This window comes from Quercus suber, unplaced genomic scaffold (genome assembly GCF_002906115.3).
Source record: "Quercus suber isolate HL8 unplaced genomic scaffold, Cork oak 2.0 scaffold_102, whole genome shotgun sequence".
In the NCBI taxonomy this organism is placed as follows: Eukaryota; Viridiplantae; Streptophyta; class Magnoliopsida; order Fagales; family Fagaceae; genus Quercus; species Quercus suber.
In genome coordinates, this window is record NW_027069567.1 from 297,448 (window position 1) to 313,906 (window position 16,459).

General features: G+C 38.6%; 1 protein-coding gene across 1 annotated transcript; it reads left to right on the top strand.

The window, feature by feature from the left end:
- Positions 1-2,561: 2,561 nt before the first annotated feature.
- On the top strand, positions 2,562-8,685 carry LOC111993689 (sodium-dependent phosphate transport protein 1, chloroplastic). The gene is made up of 10 exons (XM_024025512.2): positions 2,562-3,083; positions 3,318-3,425; positions 3,805-3,960; positions 4,236-4,451; positions 4,645-4,854; positions 5,891-6,028; positions 6,331-6,432; positions 6,759-6,824; positions 6,964-7,048; positions 8,187-8,685. The coding sequence occupies exons 1-10, from the start codon at positions 2,601-2,603 to the stop codon at positions 8,282-8,284; spliced, it is 1,662 nt and encodes a 553-aa protein (XP_023881280.2). The 5' UTR covers positions 2,562-2,600; the 3' UTR covers positions 8,285-8,685.
- The last annotated feature ends 7,774 nt before the right edge of the window (positions 8,686-16,459 follow it).

The following is a 16,459-nucleotide window of genomic DNA, read 5'->3' on the forward strand; positions in this document are numbered from 1 at the left end:
AGGGGGTATTTTAGCAAATAATCTCAGTCAAAATCTGTTCCAAACAGCAATGAATTTTCAGAGAATCCATCTTAAGATTTGGCCAAAAATTGTATGTTTAGCTTTAAGGTATTCTTGCTATTTCGGGTAAGAGCTGCTGGGGAAAAAGTGGTAGGAAAGGAAAATATTTTAGCAAGAGAAAGGTAGTTTCTTTAGTTGGCTTTGGTTTTAGCCAAAAATGGAAAAATTAGTAATGCTTAGGCTGCTGGGTCAGTTGTCACAGCTATTCTGAAAAGGCTGTCCCAGCTGTTAGGAAAAGCTGTGACAGCTATCATGAAAAAGCTGTCCTAGCTGTCTAGAAAAACTGTGACAGCTATCATGAAAAAACTGTTTGCTTTAAGCAAAACCAATGAGGTCAGACAGGTCATTTCAGACTGCTGGAGAGGTCATTTCAAGGATTTGGTTAAAAAATGGTAAGATCTATTTGAAGGGTATCTTGCTATTTTAGGTATAACAGCTGGTTGCTGGGATTTCAGCATTAAATGGCTGATGATGTCACTCACAGCCAGGTGTCAAGTGCTGAATACATTGCTGGGGTTCAGCTGAAAATGCTTCATTTTTGGGTGTTTGTATTTTTGGTGCAAGGTTCCATTACAACACATTTCTAGTAAGTAATAGAAGGATTGGTTGAAAGTTAAAGAAGCTTTATAGATTTAGTCAAGGTCTTATTGGGTTATGACATAATCTTGGTGAGCAAGAAAAGTATTTAATGCTTTGCTCTGGCAGCTGGCAGAGGAATATATGGTCAGATTTTGGCAGACAACAGCTGGGTATTAGAGATATCATGAATATTTTGTATAGAGAGAGATAAAAGATAGCCAATCAAATTAGGCCATGTGTTTGAGTTGGATTTTAGTTGAAAGAAGTAGTGTAGTTTATGTAGAATGATATAATGAAGTTTCTAAATTTGTATAGCGACAGCTAAGGATTGAATGAACAGTTATTCTCCCAGCAGTTAGATGGCTGGAGATATAGAGCATTTGTCATATGATGAATATTAAGCTTTAGGAAAAGAGTAATGGAGAATTTTATCATCTAAAGTGCTATGTGGTAAGAGACGCTTACCATATGTTACTCGATACACACAGACTCGTCAGAGTTCAGGGAGTTGGAGAAAACACACCAAGCAACATGTCTCTTTTATCAACTTTAAACTGCTAAAACTTTACTGAACATACCTCTTGGCCTTCCAAACCACAACTCCCAATGTTTTCCCAAAGTGACTTATGAGCTTGGATCATAAGCCAAAGATGAGATGACGTACCTTGAGTTTTGTTGTCATTTTGTGTAAATATGGGCTCTTGTTGAAGAAGCCACTTGCCATGAGTGTAAGAGAGGTAATATGGGCCATGAGCTTTGATTCATTGCTTAAGCCCAATCCATATGTTGATTTTGATGATGTCGTAGGGTTATGAGCCCAATTGATGAAGAGGAAATGTGGATATGAATCCGCCTCTTGAAGTAAGGATCTCGTGGGCCATGTGAGCCCAATCCATATAGTTGAATGAGATATGAGCTTATTTTGGGTTTTAAAGAGATTTACCAAAAAATCAATAATATGTTAATGTGGCATGAGTTGCCAATAAAGTAATGCCACATGGGCCAAAAAAAAGGGTCCTCAACAGATATGATACCAAACAATTTTACTAACTCAGCTAGATTACATCTCTTCTACTTAGATTATGATTGGGCTGTACAAACTTACTTGCCAACTGAAAATTTGCAAGCCCAATATTTTGGTGAAGCAAATTGGACCTGGGATAAATAGGTTTTGAGGCCCAAAATTTAGATTGGCCTGAAAATGTACACGGATAAGCTTACCTCGAAGAAGAACACAATATATGGATCCGACATGTGATAAACAAACAATATGATAAAACGAGTAACAACATAGTTAAACAAAAAATTAACTTGAAGGTACTAGTGGAATTTGAAGCAAATTGCTATTTTAACAATTCTAGGATCTTTTAAGAACTTGAGACCATTTTATAAATGATGTATTTGTTTATTTAATGAAAGATTCGCTAGGTTTTAGGTTCTTATAATAAAAAAAGTAGTCATATAGTGAAACATGCTAAAAGGCAAGTATAAGAAAAGCTACAAACACACAAAAGCATTTGCTGGACAAGAATACAAGATTTGATGCACAAGACCAAGTCTTGCAAAGCTGGACACAGAGGCCTTTGAAGTTACAGACACCCAGAAGCATGCACAGACAACCCAAGTGTATCTTTTCTTGGGCTGTCGTAAGAAGTGACACTCTGTGATTAACATTAACTATTCTGGCCCAGCCCATATAAGCCTAGCCCAACTATTTCTTCCCCAACCCAAAATAAAATTAAAATGTAAAATAATGAATAACTGCATTAACTGTAACGGATTCATCAGTTTGCTGTTAATTTCCTTAACTTGCACACTATTCAAAACCTTAGCCTCACCCTTCTCTATCCAATGCTGTTCATGCAACCTCCACGTGTCCAAAACAGAACCAGTGCCAATAAATATCTCTCACAAAATCATCGACTTTTTCTTTTTAAAAATCTTCGAGCTCTCCCTCTGCAATGAACTGTTCACTTTCTAACACCATGAGCGCCAGAGCTCTACTCTCTTCTCTATCACTCACACCCAAAACCCCACCCGATATTTCGGCCCAAAAGCGCAACCACTGTCTCGGTTTCAAACACAAATACCCGTTTCATTTCCGGATCCGGGTCCAGTTATCCTCACAGCAGTCACAGCAAGAACGTTGCCATGTGAACTTCCGGGTCTCGGCTCGAAGTAGTTCGGGCGAGAGGGGAGGTGGGAAAGTTCGGGCCGATGTTAAGTCGGAGCCGTACGATATATCGGATTCGATTCCGGAATCGGTGAAGTTTGAGGAGGCTATGGACGGTGCCGTGTTGGGGAAGAAGGAGTTGGAGTTGGAGTTGGATAGTGAGAGTGAGAGTGAGATTGAGAGTTCAGTTCCTTGGTGGGAACAGTTTCCAAAAAGATGGGTCATTGTCGTTTTGTGCTTCTCAGCCTTCCTTCTCTGCAATATGGATAGAGTAAGTGCTCTCATCCTTTTGTTTATTTGTGTGTTTTTGTGTGCGCGTGTGTGTGTTACTGTGTTATGTTCAAAATGAAGCATAGAGAGTTATCACGGTTGAGTGTTAGCTGGTATGAGAAAGTATGGTTTTTATTTTTGGATATTCTGTTACTGTTTGTTACTAGCCGTTAAAGGAAGACTTTTGAATCTTTGAGTTATATTATAGGAACTTTGAACAGATTGTGTATGGCAGGTGAATATGAGTATTGCTATACTTCCAATGTCAGCAGAGTTCAATTGGAACCCAGCCACAGTCGGTTTGATACAATCTTCTTTTTTCTGGGGCTACCTCCTTACTCAGGTAACAGTAACACACGATTCTTTACTTCATTGCTTTTATATTTTTTTAACTGACATCTCTAAGTCGGAGTCTACTGTATATGTAACCACTTATAAACTATCCTTTGTCCCCAAAGCTTAAACTGTTACAAAATGGTGAATTTAACCAGTTAACTATTATTCTAACGGCCGCAAGGTTAAGCCCATTATTTAGAATCCCCCAGCTATACTTATTAATTATTATAGCCGAAAAATAGGCCAGATCAGATCAAATGTGTTACAATTTCTTTGATTCATGGAAGTTAAAAGCTTTTACCTATCATGAATATTGATGGAAGACCTTCATTACTTAATTAAGATTGTTCTTCAGGTTATTCTAATTTCGTGATTGTGAGTGACAGATTGCTGGTGGCATATGGGCAGACACAGTAGGTGGAAAGATGGTCTTGGGATTTGGTGTGGTTTGGTGGTCAATTGCTACAATTCTCACTCCTATTGCAGCTAAAATTGGGTTGCCTTTCCTACTTGTTGTTCGCGCTTTCATGGGGATAGGCGAGGTTGGTGCTTCTATAATTATCTTGTAAAATCAGTTTTCTTAGTAAAGCAAAGTTGTAATATGCGTTTTCCCATTAGATGATATGTGGATAACTGAGAAATTATGTTGTGATACTCTCCTTGCCTTGAATAATTTGATTACTAATTTAATACATTCTAATAAATGTTCTTCCTATATTATTCATTGGTGATATGGTTTTTATTGTCAGGAAAAATGTGTTGTTTTAGTGCTAATCTTTCTAGTCAAATATGCTCAGTTAATTTGGTTCTCCTTCAGGGTGTTGCTATGCCTGCCATGAACAATCTTTTGTCAAAATGGGTTCCTGTAGCAGAGAGAAGTAGATCATTAGCTCTGGTGTACAGTGGGATGTACCTTGGATCAGTCACTGGCCTGGCCTTTTCACCATTTTTAATACAGCACTATGGATGGCCATCAGTCTTCTTCTCCTTTGGCTCCCTAGGAACAGTTTGGATTGCAGTGTGGCTAAGCAAGGTAACATTGGCTGCATTCATGGAAGCATTACAGATTAATTACATGTTGCTTTGGGAAAGATTTTAACATTATGAAGTTTATTACTTGTAGTTCGTTCCTACTATATGAAACCTTTAGGATCACAAGTTTAATTATTAGTTTTATTTTTAAATATCTGTCTTTGAAATTGAAATTTCAGATATACTTGCTGTAGGCACATAGTTCTCCTCTTGATGATCCTGAACTGCGGCCTGAAGAAATGAAGCTGATCATGACCAACAGCGTTTCTAAAGAACCTGTTAAAACAATACCTTGGAGACTGATCTTGTCAAAGGCACCTGTATGGGCCCTAATAGTGTCTCATTTCTGCCACAATTGGGGGACATTTATTCTTCTAACGTGGATGCCAACATACTATAACCAAGTAAGTCTTTCTACTTAATGCAATATACACTCCTATATCAGGAGGCTGTTGGAATGCAAAAATTTTATTCTGTGAATCTTCTCCAATACTTTCTTTACAATTCAAGTTTATGTGCAAACTTCAGTAAACATTGCTATTTGTCATTTCCTGCTTACATGGATTGCCAATGAGACAAACCATAAATATTGAGGTTTTGGGGTCCAATGAGGTAGGAAAGTGGTGCGGACTGTTGGTTTGGTGATTAGATCATTTGTCCTTGCCCTTTTGTGACTGATGGAAATCTTTTGATTTTGAACAAGTCGTGGCTCTGGTTCTCTTCTAATCAATAGAAAAAAGCTGGACGAAAATTGCAGAAATGAAAACGTTGTTTAGTTGGGTCATTGCTCCTTATCATTTAATGGCCAATTCTGAATAGGGAAAGTCACCTTTGCTTATAAGGAATATCTTTTATACATCATTGATTGCCTTCAGTATGCGTTATATCTTCTGGAATTAAGATTTTCTCAAGTGTTAATTTATGACACACAAAATTCTGAAACTGTAAAAGCATGCTTGTTTGTATGCATTATTCTAATTTTCAGGTTTACCATCCTGTGGTGTGTTAACGCAAATGCATATAAAGATATGAGTTATTGCTTACCATTTTTCTGTTAGCAATATATTTAAACCTGGAATAAGACATCGTGATGAACTCTGATGGCTATTCAAGCTGCAAATTTTGCAAAATTGAATAATCTTATGGACATCTTGGAGAAGAGATGTTGCTGTTGATACAGAATACTTTTTTTTGGGTGATTAATGAGCATTTTCATTAACCAAAGAAATTTATAATACAAGTAAGAAAAACATAAAGAAATACAAGAAGCATTTATATGACAAGCTAAGCAAGCTAGGATTACAGTTTCTTTAACTGAAAACAGAGAGAAAACCCCTGTACATAGCACGCAACACTCTTTTCTGCACTGTGTTATTGATTTTTCCGGAGAATGCTGATGGTATTGACAGAGTAAATATATTTCTTTTCATCCCTCCCTAGGTCCTGAAGTTCAATCTTACAGACTCGGGGCTTGTTTGTGTTTTGCCCTGGCTTACAATGGCATTTTCTGCAAATTTTGGAGGATGGATTGCAGATACACTTGTTAGCAAAGGTTTATCTGTTACAACGGTTCGTAAGGTACTTATCATTTTTATAATTAAATTTGAAAATTTCTTATGTTACAATTACATCAATATTTATCAATGCAAGTTTTGTAAGGTAATGGCATTTTATTGTGATTAAAATAATAATAATAATTAAAAAAAAAAAAAACTGGTTTGCCTATTACAGATTTAAAATTATTTGCCAGTATAAGTATCCTTCATGTCCCCAACTCCCCATTCTTCTTTCTTCTCAGTTCTATGCTTTGCAGTATTCTTTATTAAACATTCTTGGTTCACTTGTCTGTGTTGCTGATAAAAGACCTTTTGTCTCTGCAGATCATGCAAACAATTGGTTTTCTTGGTCCTGCTTTCTTCCTAACTCAGTTGAGCCATGTTAATTCCCCTGCAATGGCTGTTTTATGTATGGCATGCAGTCAGGTTTGCTACTTACTCTACACTAAATAGAAATAGATACATTTTCCACTTGCTATTTAAGAAGGGTGCAGCATTTGGATTTTTATTAAGTCTACGCCTATATTATGTTGCCTTTTGTGTTCTCTTAGTTCGTTTGATAATTGATAGTGCAAGTTGACTATGCAAGAATGCATAGCCATGTTGTCCAGACATAGATGAGGAAAATTTTATGTATGGAAAATTTTATATTATATTGCCTTTTTTTCGAATGATTTAAATTATAATTAGAGCATTGATCACATTTACTAGCTAGAATCATCCTAACCGTTGTCAATTTCTTTCTTCAATAGGGTACTGATGCATTCTCACAGTCTGGTCTATATTCAAACCATCAAGATATTGCCCCTCGATATTCTGTGAGTATTAATTCTTTAGTCCTAAATTTTGTTTGTATGTGCTTTCATTAATGTAATGTGAATGGTGTTATACAAAATTGTGAACTCTACGGAACAAGTAGTGGCTGGCTATTGACTTTTGTTTTCCATGTTTCCTCAGGGAGTATTGCTTGGTCTGTCCAATACTGCTGGAGTGCTGGCAGGTGTATTTGGAACAGCAGCCACAGGCTACATCTTGCAACATGGTTAGAACATCTCTCGCACCTTTTTAGTACTTTTAAGCCAAAATAGGAAAATATCTGTATATGGTAGACAATAAGAAGAAAAAAAAAACATTGTTACTAAACCAACTGGCCTGGTCAGATAGGTAACTGGTATCTATGTCATTGCGGTTGTTGCTAGTGACCCTGTCAAACCCGATAAAATATTGGATATTTTGATGCAAAATGCTCCTCTCAGATGGTTTGTATCCAACCAACCAAGATTCTAAATAGCATTAAGTTACTTATATAGTCTTACTGGAATATTGTTTCTCTTATTGAAGTTTTGATTGCATGATTCTTTTACTTTTCCTCTTTTGTCCATTTATATATTTATTTTATGATTCTCAAATTTATTTTCATATTTAGTTAAGTTTTATATTTTTTAATTGAGCTTGCATTTCAACTAGTGACCCATTAGTTAAACCGTTGACACTTTTTAGATTGTGTTAATATACAGTCCAGATTTAATTATTGTACAAAAAAGTATTGATTTGAATCTTGAACCATTTTTTTTAAATTAAAAAAAAAGTAGTATTAGAACTCTAATACCATGTTGACTTTTAACCTGAAGTAAAGTAACTTACAATTACAGTCTTGATGTATATATTATGTACTTTGGTCTATCACCAAGATTTGTTGAACCAGTTCTGAAACCAGCTTATCTGATTCTTCTTCTACAAATTTATCAATGACTGAATTTTACTAACGACTCAAAGCTGGGTGAGCAGGTCCTAGCTTGGCCATAATGCCCCCGAATTTGGGCTGGTATGAAGGGCATATCTATTTTGGGTGTATAATTCATAATTTAGTTATAGTACTATACATATTGCATTTACAACCGATGGTTGTATTAACTTAATGAAGATACCTGAAGAGTGTGATCCTATTCTAGACATTGCATTCTTGCGCTTGTTCAATTTCCCAATGAGGATTGCTTTATAATGGTGTTATTTAGATGCTAAGCACATTCTTACCTTAACTTGTCACCACCTGCTATTTTTGTAGCCTTTATTACAATCTGGTTTTACGCTCACTGCCATTGTGTTTATCATTTGAGACTTGAGACAATAAACTGATTCTTATATATATGTGTCCCCCTCTTCTCATTGACAATACTCAGGTTCATGGGATGATGTTTTCAAGGTTTCTGTTGGGCTCTACTTGTTTGGCACTGTAGTCTGGAACCTTTTTTCAACTGGGGAGAAGATCTTGGATTAATAGATATTTGATCTTTCATATGCGGCAGTTCAATCCTGAGATAATACAGAGGAGTACGTTGAACAATTATAAATGGTTGAAAGATGTGAAAGCAAGATATTAACATTGAAGAATGCAAGATCATATTTTATTAAATGATATTCTTGTGCTTGAAGATTAGCAAAAAAACACTTCACATGGAGCATAGAGCATGGAGCTTAAACTCATAAGAATAAACTGCCCCATTTCTTGGTGTTCGATATACGTACGCAATTTAGGGGCATCTCAATAGAGGAAGGATCAATATATTAAAAAACCCCAACAGAGCCTGTAAATGTTGTATTCAAACTAACACATCAATTTTGTGATTTGTTGAGTATATAATTTATATAATATTGTTTCACCAATCTTTTTCTGTGCTATGATAGCTCTATTTCTTTCGTCATTTTAATTCTTCAATTTTTTTTCCCTGATATGATACCTCTATTTCTTTCATCATTTTAATTCTTTTTTTTTTTTCCCTGATGTAAAATGCCGCACTAGTGTATTTGTGGTCACGCAAATTTGTAATAGATGTGGTGGATATCCGATAGAATTGGAACTATACGGAGATGCGGGTAAATTAGTGTAATTATTTATTCATTTATTTAGATAATTCGTATTTAACATGCACATCTTATCATGTAAATATCCAACTTTTTTGTTACATTTTTTGAGAAAGCTTTTTTGTTACATGACTTTTTTTTTTTTTGATAGGAAAATTGCAATCTTATTTCCACTCAAATAGAAAAAGTTACATCATTGGTAAGAGCTTGCATTAAGAAGCAAGGCGTCTCTTCTATCCATGCTATATAATCGACAATGCCTAAAGCATGTTTTGCCAATAAATGAGCTGGTGTATTACCCTGTCTACGAATGTGAGAAAATTCAACCTGACGAAACAGCCCACAAAGAGCAATTGCACCAGAAATAACTGATGCCACCGAAGAGGGTGGGGGCGAAAGACCACACAGAGCATTATAAATTAGCAATGAATCTCCTTCCAAAATGAAATCATACACACCTACGTCCCTTGCAAACTGGAGAGCTATCTCAACTGCCTTTGCCTCCGCCTCCAAAGCTCCCAACGGTGCATTTATTTTCTGGCAATATCTTGTATGTTTCCGGGAGAGGCCTGTTGCAACTCCAACCACTCCAAATGTTTTTGTAGTTCATTTATTTTCCTCCCAACGTGTCCAAACACGTTTTTATTCCATGCTTCCAGCTGCATCCTACATTGATTTGTACATGAGACTAATGGGAAGTCCGACTGAGCAAGAACACCATCACTCCAAGCATTTTGTACAATTTCTTCACATTGCGGTTCTTTGAGCCACATTGATTCAAATCTGAATAATTTCTTCATCTTCCTTTTACTGACCCTTCTCTCTAGCCGCAACAACAAAGGAGCGTGGTCTGAATGGGTGAACTTGTTCCCAAGAGCAAAAAAATACATGACTTGATACAACTCAAAAAGTGTACTTTTTTTTTTCTCCTTAAAATAAGCGTACGATTTCTTGCTCATTCTTATTTTTTATTTAGTTGTATTTGGAACAAAAAAAATGTATGATTTTTTATAATCTTTAACATAACATAATGTGATTAGAATAATATCACATTTACTATGCATAAATTAAATTAGACTATATACTTAGTTGCGAAGTAATTTATTAAAAAAAAAAATGTTTCACAAAGACGAGAAAGTGGAAGATAGGACATTAAACTATATACTTTGTTGCGAAGAAATTTATAAAAAGTGTTGTACAAAGACACAGAAAAGTGGAAGATAAGGTAGAAAAGAGAGAGGGAAAGTGACCGGATTCCATAGTAGAAGAATAGAACTCTGTATCATATATGTATAGACATACAAAAAAGAAAGACCAACCATATCAACAGACATGGAATATGAACTTGACAAAGACATTAATAATCTTTCCAACCTTAAAGACGAGCAATAAGTCAATAACTGTATTAGGTATCCAACAACTCACCCAACCCAACAAACAACAAATAACAAAGGGAAATGTTAACGAGTGTCGTTAGGGCATTGGTTAAGAATCCATTTTAAGAAAGTTTTGATATCACTTTTATGGGAAATGAAAAAAGCTGTCAAAACATTAATTGTTTTTTTTTTCTTTTCCCATAAAAACTTTCTTTAATTGGATTGTTAACCAATGCCCTACGACACTCGTTAACATGACCCAATAATAAATAACATATCATATAGAATCATAGATGAAAGTAAAAGTAAAAACAACAAATTGAATGACTCATACACCCTTCAACTGCAAATGACCATATTGCCTGCTTGCTTACATAGTTGACTTTTGTAACGACAAAAACCGCTGAACAACGATTTTTTCTTTTTTCACACAGAGGCTGCGACATCTGGATCTCCTCCGAGATGACGTGTCTGCAAGTACACACGAAGCCCATCCTTCATGAACAGAGTGAGAGACATTTTCTACTCAACACAGTGACCGAGAACCGACAATAACTGGTACCTAAGAAGCACAGTCGAGGCCACCGACTTCATTTGCAGGTAAGCCAAGTCTTTCCCCAAACAAGTCCTCGGTCCAGCATTGAAAGCCAAAAACTTATACTCATCTTTCGGTGTTTCGATCCGGTCTTCCTCACCTGCTAACCACCGCTCTGGTTTAAACTCCATGCAGTCCTCACCCCATATTCTCTTCATCCTCCCAACTGAATATATCGAACACGTAACAGTCGAACTGGTGGGTACAAAAGTGCCGTCCAGCAAAACATCATTTGATACGACATACTTGAAATCCTCCAGCACGGATGGGTATAAACACAGCGTTTCAGCCAATGCAGCTTTCAGATAAACCAACCTTTTCGCCTCATCGAACACCAATAGCTCCTTGATCCACTTCGTTGTGTCGCTGCCACGTGTCTCCTTTAGAACCGTCGATATTTCATTGATGATCTTCTCCTTGGTTTCAAGGTGATGCATAATGAGCCAGAAGAACCAACTGAGCGCCACCGATGACGTGTCACGTTTGACGAGGACATAGGCGAAAGATGGCTAGGACAGGAGATAGAAGGGAAGATAGGCACTCCAAGCCTCCAACCGAAAGATTCACAAGCTTCACCCCTCTAAACACCCCAATTGATCAAGTAATGATGCAGATCAAGGACAAAAGGGCTCTAACATTCCCTGGCAAGTTAAAGGGAGACCCCAGCAAAAGGTCTAGAGACAAATACTGCCGTTTCCATCGCGATCACGGTCACGACATGTCCGAATGCTACAACTTGAAGCAACAAATAGAAGCACTCATCAGGCAAGAGAAGTTGCTAAGGTTCATCAGTAAGGAAGGGACAGAACAGCCCCAAGGACAGCCTGCCCGGAGAGAAAACGAGCGTCCTAGGTTGCCTTAGGGGACATAAGGATAATCGTAGGGGGTAGCACCACTTTTAGTTCTTCCAAGAAAGCATGCAAGACTTACCTACGGATGGTTCAAAACGTCTAGCTGACAAGGTACATTCCAAAGATGGCATGAATCGACAACCCTATAATTAGGTTCATGGAGAAAGATGCCTGACGTTTCCACCATCCACATGACGACACACTTGTAATCAGCATACGTGTAAGGGATTACAACACCCATCAAATCCTTGTGGACAACGGGAGCTCTGCCGATATCCTATCCGGCATTCCAGCAAATGAGGATAGGGAGAGAACGGTTGATTCCAACCAACAAGCCACTCGTAGGGTTTGGAGGAACAAGGGTGCATCCCCTAGTATTAGTCACCCTACCGGTAACGGTCGGCTATTACCCTCTACAAATCACCAAGGATGTCACATTCCTAGTTGTTGATTGTTCGTTTGCGTACAACGCCATATTGGGTCGTCCTACTTTAAATTCATAGAAGGCCGTAATCTCAACCTACCATTTGATGATCAAATTTACCATTGAGTACGGAATGGGAGAAGTAAGAGGGGATCAAGTGGCTGCACGTAAATGCTACATTGTCATGCTAGAGATGGACGTTCAGTTATAGACTATGTGTATAGAAGAACAACGGAAGGTAGTAGAAGTAGTGGAAGGGTTGGAAGAAGTACTCCTTAATGATTCTAGGCCCGAACAAACAATAAGGATAGGCACTTTGGCCAGCCAGCTAGTACGTCAAGCCCTCACAACGTTCCTAAGGGAAAACCAGGATGTATTTGCCTGAAGTCATGAGGACATGCCAAGAATTGATCTGTTGGTCATAGTCCACAAGTTGAATGTATCGCCCTCATTCTCTCCCGTCCGGCAAAAAAAATAGATGTTCGTACAGGAACAAAATAAAGCCATAGTTGAGGAAGTTAAGAAATTACAGGAAGCAGACTTCATACGAGAAGTATACTACCCCAACTAGCTAGCCAATGTGGTAATGGTCAAGAAAGCTAACAGGAAATGGAGAATGTGCGTAGATTTCACAGACCTAAACAGAGTCTGCCCCAAGGACAGCTATCCTCTCCTACGGATTGACACCTTGGTAGACTCAACAGCAAGACACCAACTGCTAAGCTTCATGGATGCATTCTCTAATTATAACCAAATCAAGCTAAGTGAGGATGATCAGGAGAAGACTTCATTCATCACTAGCCTAGATCTCTCTTGCTACAAAGTGTTGCCATTCAGACTCAAGAACGCAGGCGCCATATACCAAAGGCTGATGAACAAAATGTTCGCACAACAAATTAAAAGGAATGTGCAAGTTTACGTGGATGACATGTTGGTAAAAAGCATACGGGAGGAAAACCACTTGAACGACCTCTAAGAGACCTTCGATACACTCCGATCGTACAACATGAAGCTGAATCCAAACAAGTGCATGTTCGGGGTGAGGGCAGGAAAGTTCCTCAGATTCATAGTATCCCAAAGAGGTATCGAGGTCAACCTAGAAAAGATACAGGCCATACTAGAGCTAGCTCCGCCAAAGACAGTCAAGGAGGTATAGAGCCTGAACAGCAAGGTAGTTGCATTAAACAGGTTCATCTCAAGATCAACTGATAAGTGCCTACCTTTCTTTCGCACATTAAAGAAGTCATTTGAATGGATGGCTGAGTGCCAACAGGCATTCAAAGACCTGAAGGTATATCTTTCTTCTCCTCTATTACTAAGTCCATCTAAACTAGGGGAAGAACTGTTCCTATACCTAGCCGTTTCCCCCGCCGCTGTTAGCACAGGTCTAGTCAGAGAAGAGGAAGAGGTGCAGAAGTTTGTATACTTCACAAGCCAAGCACTACGAGGAGCGGAAGAAAGGTACCCTTAGATGGAAAAGCTCACTTTCGCATTAGTAATGGTAGCACGAAAGCTCAAGTCATATTTCCAGGCACACATTGTGATCGTCTTGATAGACAAGCCTCTATGCAGAGCTATTAGTAGCCCTGAAGCTGTAGGACATATGGCATTATAAGTAGTCGAGTTGAGTGAATTCAACATACAGTATCGACTACGCACGGCTATAAAGGGACAAGTAGTAGCTGACTTCATCGCAGAATTCACACTCGCAAAAGGCTCGGGGGCAAAGAAGATCCTATAATGGAGCATCCATACAGACGAGTCCTCCAATAGGCAAACAGGTGGAGCTAGTGTGATACTCCATAGCTTGGAAGGAGATAAAATCAAACGTATGGTCCGTCTGAACTTCCTCATGACCAATAACTAAGTAGAGTACGAAACCTTGATAGTAGGGATGGACTTGCCAAGGCCGCAAGAGATGAAAACTTGGTCGTATATTGTGATTCCCAAGTAGTAACCAATCAGGTTAATGGAGGCTATGACTACAAGAATGAACGGATGAAGAAGTACCTCGAATAGGTGAAAGATCGAGTTAACAACCTCTGAGTAAAGTTTGTTCAAATCCCAAGGGAGGAGAATGAGCACACCGACTGACTTGCTAAGGCTGCTTCAGTAAAGCACATAGTCATCCCTGGTCAAGTATTGTCCTTTGTTCAAATGTCATCATTAATAAACGATACAAGTGTGTAAGAGATTGGTTCTAAGAACTATTAGACGACACCAATAGCCTCCTACCTAAAGGACGGCATGCTACCAGGCAACAAGAGGCTACGAAGAAGTTGAAGGTTCAAGCAGCTCGCTTCATTTTGATTAAAGACGTTCTATATAAGAAGAGCTTCTTCCAATCATACCTAAGGTGCCTCGTCCCCGAGGAGGCAGGCTATATCATGAGAGAAGTCCACGAAGAAGTCTGTGCAAACCACTCTGGATCATGATCGTAGGTACATAAACTAATCTGGGCCGGGTACTACTGATTAACCATGCAAAGGGATGCCCATGCATATGTTAAAGCATACGACAAGTGTCAAAGATTCGGCAACCTCATAAGGCAACTAATAAAGGAGCTCACCCCAATGACAGCCCCATGGCCGTTCACTCAATAGGGGTTGGATATCATAGGTCTGTTCCCAACAGCGGTCAGGCAATTGAAGTTCCTAGTAGTTGGTATAAACTACTTCACCAAGTGGGTAGAAGTAGAAGCCTTGGCCACAATCACTGAGAAAAATGTGCGAATCTTTGTATAGAAGAACATCATTTGCAAGTACGGTATACCAAGGGTGTTGGTCTCAAACAACGGGAAGCAGTTCGACAACGTCGCTTTCAGAGACTTTTGCTCACAGCTAGGGATCAAGAACCACTACTCGTTGCCCGCCCACCTGTAGGCCAATGGACAGGTTGAGGTCACAAACCAATCCTTACTTAAAATCATCAAGACTCGGCTTGAGGGGGTAAAGGGTATATGGCCAGACGAACTACCAAGTGTTTTGTGGGCGTACAAGACAAGGCGAGGATACCTATAGGAGAAACCCCGTTTCGACTAGCATACGGAAGCAAAGCGGTCATCCCGACTGAAGTGGGACTTACAAGCTATAGGGTAGGGAACCATGATAAAGGCAAGAATGATGAAGCTATGTGCCTGCAACTTGATTTAGTGGACGAGGTAAGAGCAATAGCTAAACAAAGGCTAGCACGGTATCAGAATCTTATGGCCAAGTACTACAACTCCAAGGTCAGACACATAAACTTCCAAGTTGGAGATCTTGTCTTGAAAAAGGTGATAGGCGCCACAAAAGACACCTCCCAAAGGAAGCTAGGACCTAACTGAGAAAAACCATACAGAGTTGCATTGTGGCACAAGAAGGGAACCTACCACCTGGAGACATTGAACGGGCAAAAGCTACATCACCCATGGAACACGGAGCACCTGAAGAAATGCCACCAGTAAGCGATAACATGAACAATAACATAATACTCCTTATTTCCAGTTTATTGCTTTCTAGTTAAAGATTTTATTATTTGTAGTTTCTTTTAAGCCCAAACGACAGGTTTCTTAAGAACAATTTTTACATGCATGTTTACCACAATAAGAGGAGTCATTCAAAAATATTGTATGATATCTACATGTCTACATATTCAATTAAGTCCATAATGGGACGGGCTCATCTAACAGGGTGATCAGAAAAGTATAAGGTCCATATAGTGGACGGGTTCAACCACAAATTAAAATTAAGTCCATAATAGGACAGGCTCATCCAAGAAGGTGAGTATAAGGTCCATATAGTGGACAAGTTCACCCACAAATTAAAGTTAAGTCCATAATAGGACAAGCTCATCCAAAAAGGTGAGTATAAGGTCCATATAGTGGACGGGTTCAGCCACAAATTAAAATTATGTCTATAATACGACGGGCTCATCCTAGAGGGTGATCAGAAAAGTATACGGTCCATAAAGTGGATGGATTCAAGCCTACAATAGTGGACGGGTGTCATCCACAAAAGACAACCAATGATAACTCCGTCAAGTAAACGAATTAAAGTAATGAATGGTTATTATAAGTCCATAAAGTGGACGGATTCAAGTCCACAAAAGTGGACGGGTTTAATCCTTAAGGGATGACTAAAGACAAGCCTGTCAAGTAGATAGATCCAAGTTATCAAGACCATAAAGTGAACGGGCCTCATCCCTAGAGGATGGCCAGTGGTAAGTCCATAAAACAGACAAGTTCAACCACGTGGTAAGTCCATTCAATAAGAGGATGGGTTAATCAATCCATAAAAGTGGATAAGTTTAACCTGAAGTCCTTAAAATGGATGGACATATTTTGAAAGAGCATTTGACAAGTCCA

Bases quoted from the DNA above. Each gene is read 5' to 3' on its own strand.
- LOC111993689 (XM_024025512.2), top strand. From the start codon at position 2,601: ATGAACTGTTCACTTTCTAACACCATGAGCGCCAGAGCTCTACTCTCT. The intron at 3,084-3,317 runs GTAAGTGCTCTC...TGTGTATGGCAG, and splicing joins TTCTCTGCAATATGGATAGA to GTGAATATGAGTATTGCTAT. The intron at 6,433-6,758 runs GTTTGCTACTTA...TTTCTTCAATAG, and splicing joins TATGTATGGCATGCAGTCAG to GGTACTGATGCATTCTCACA.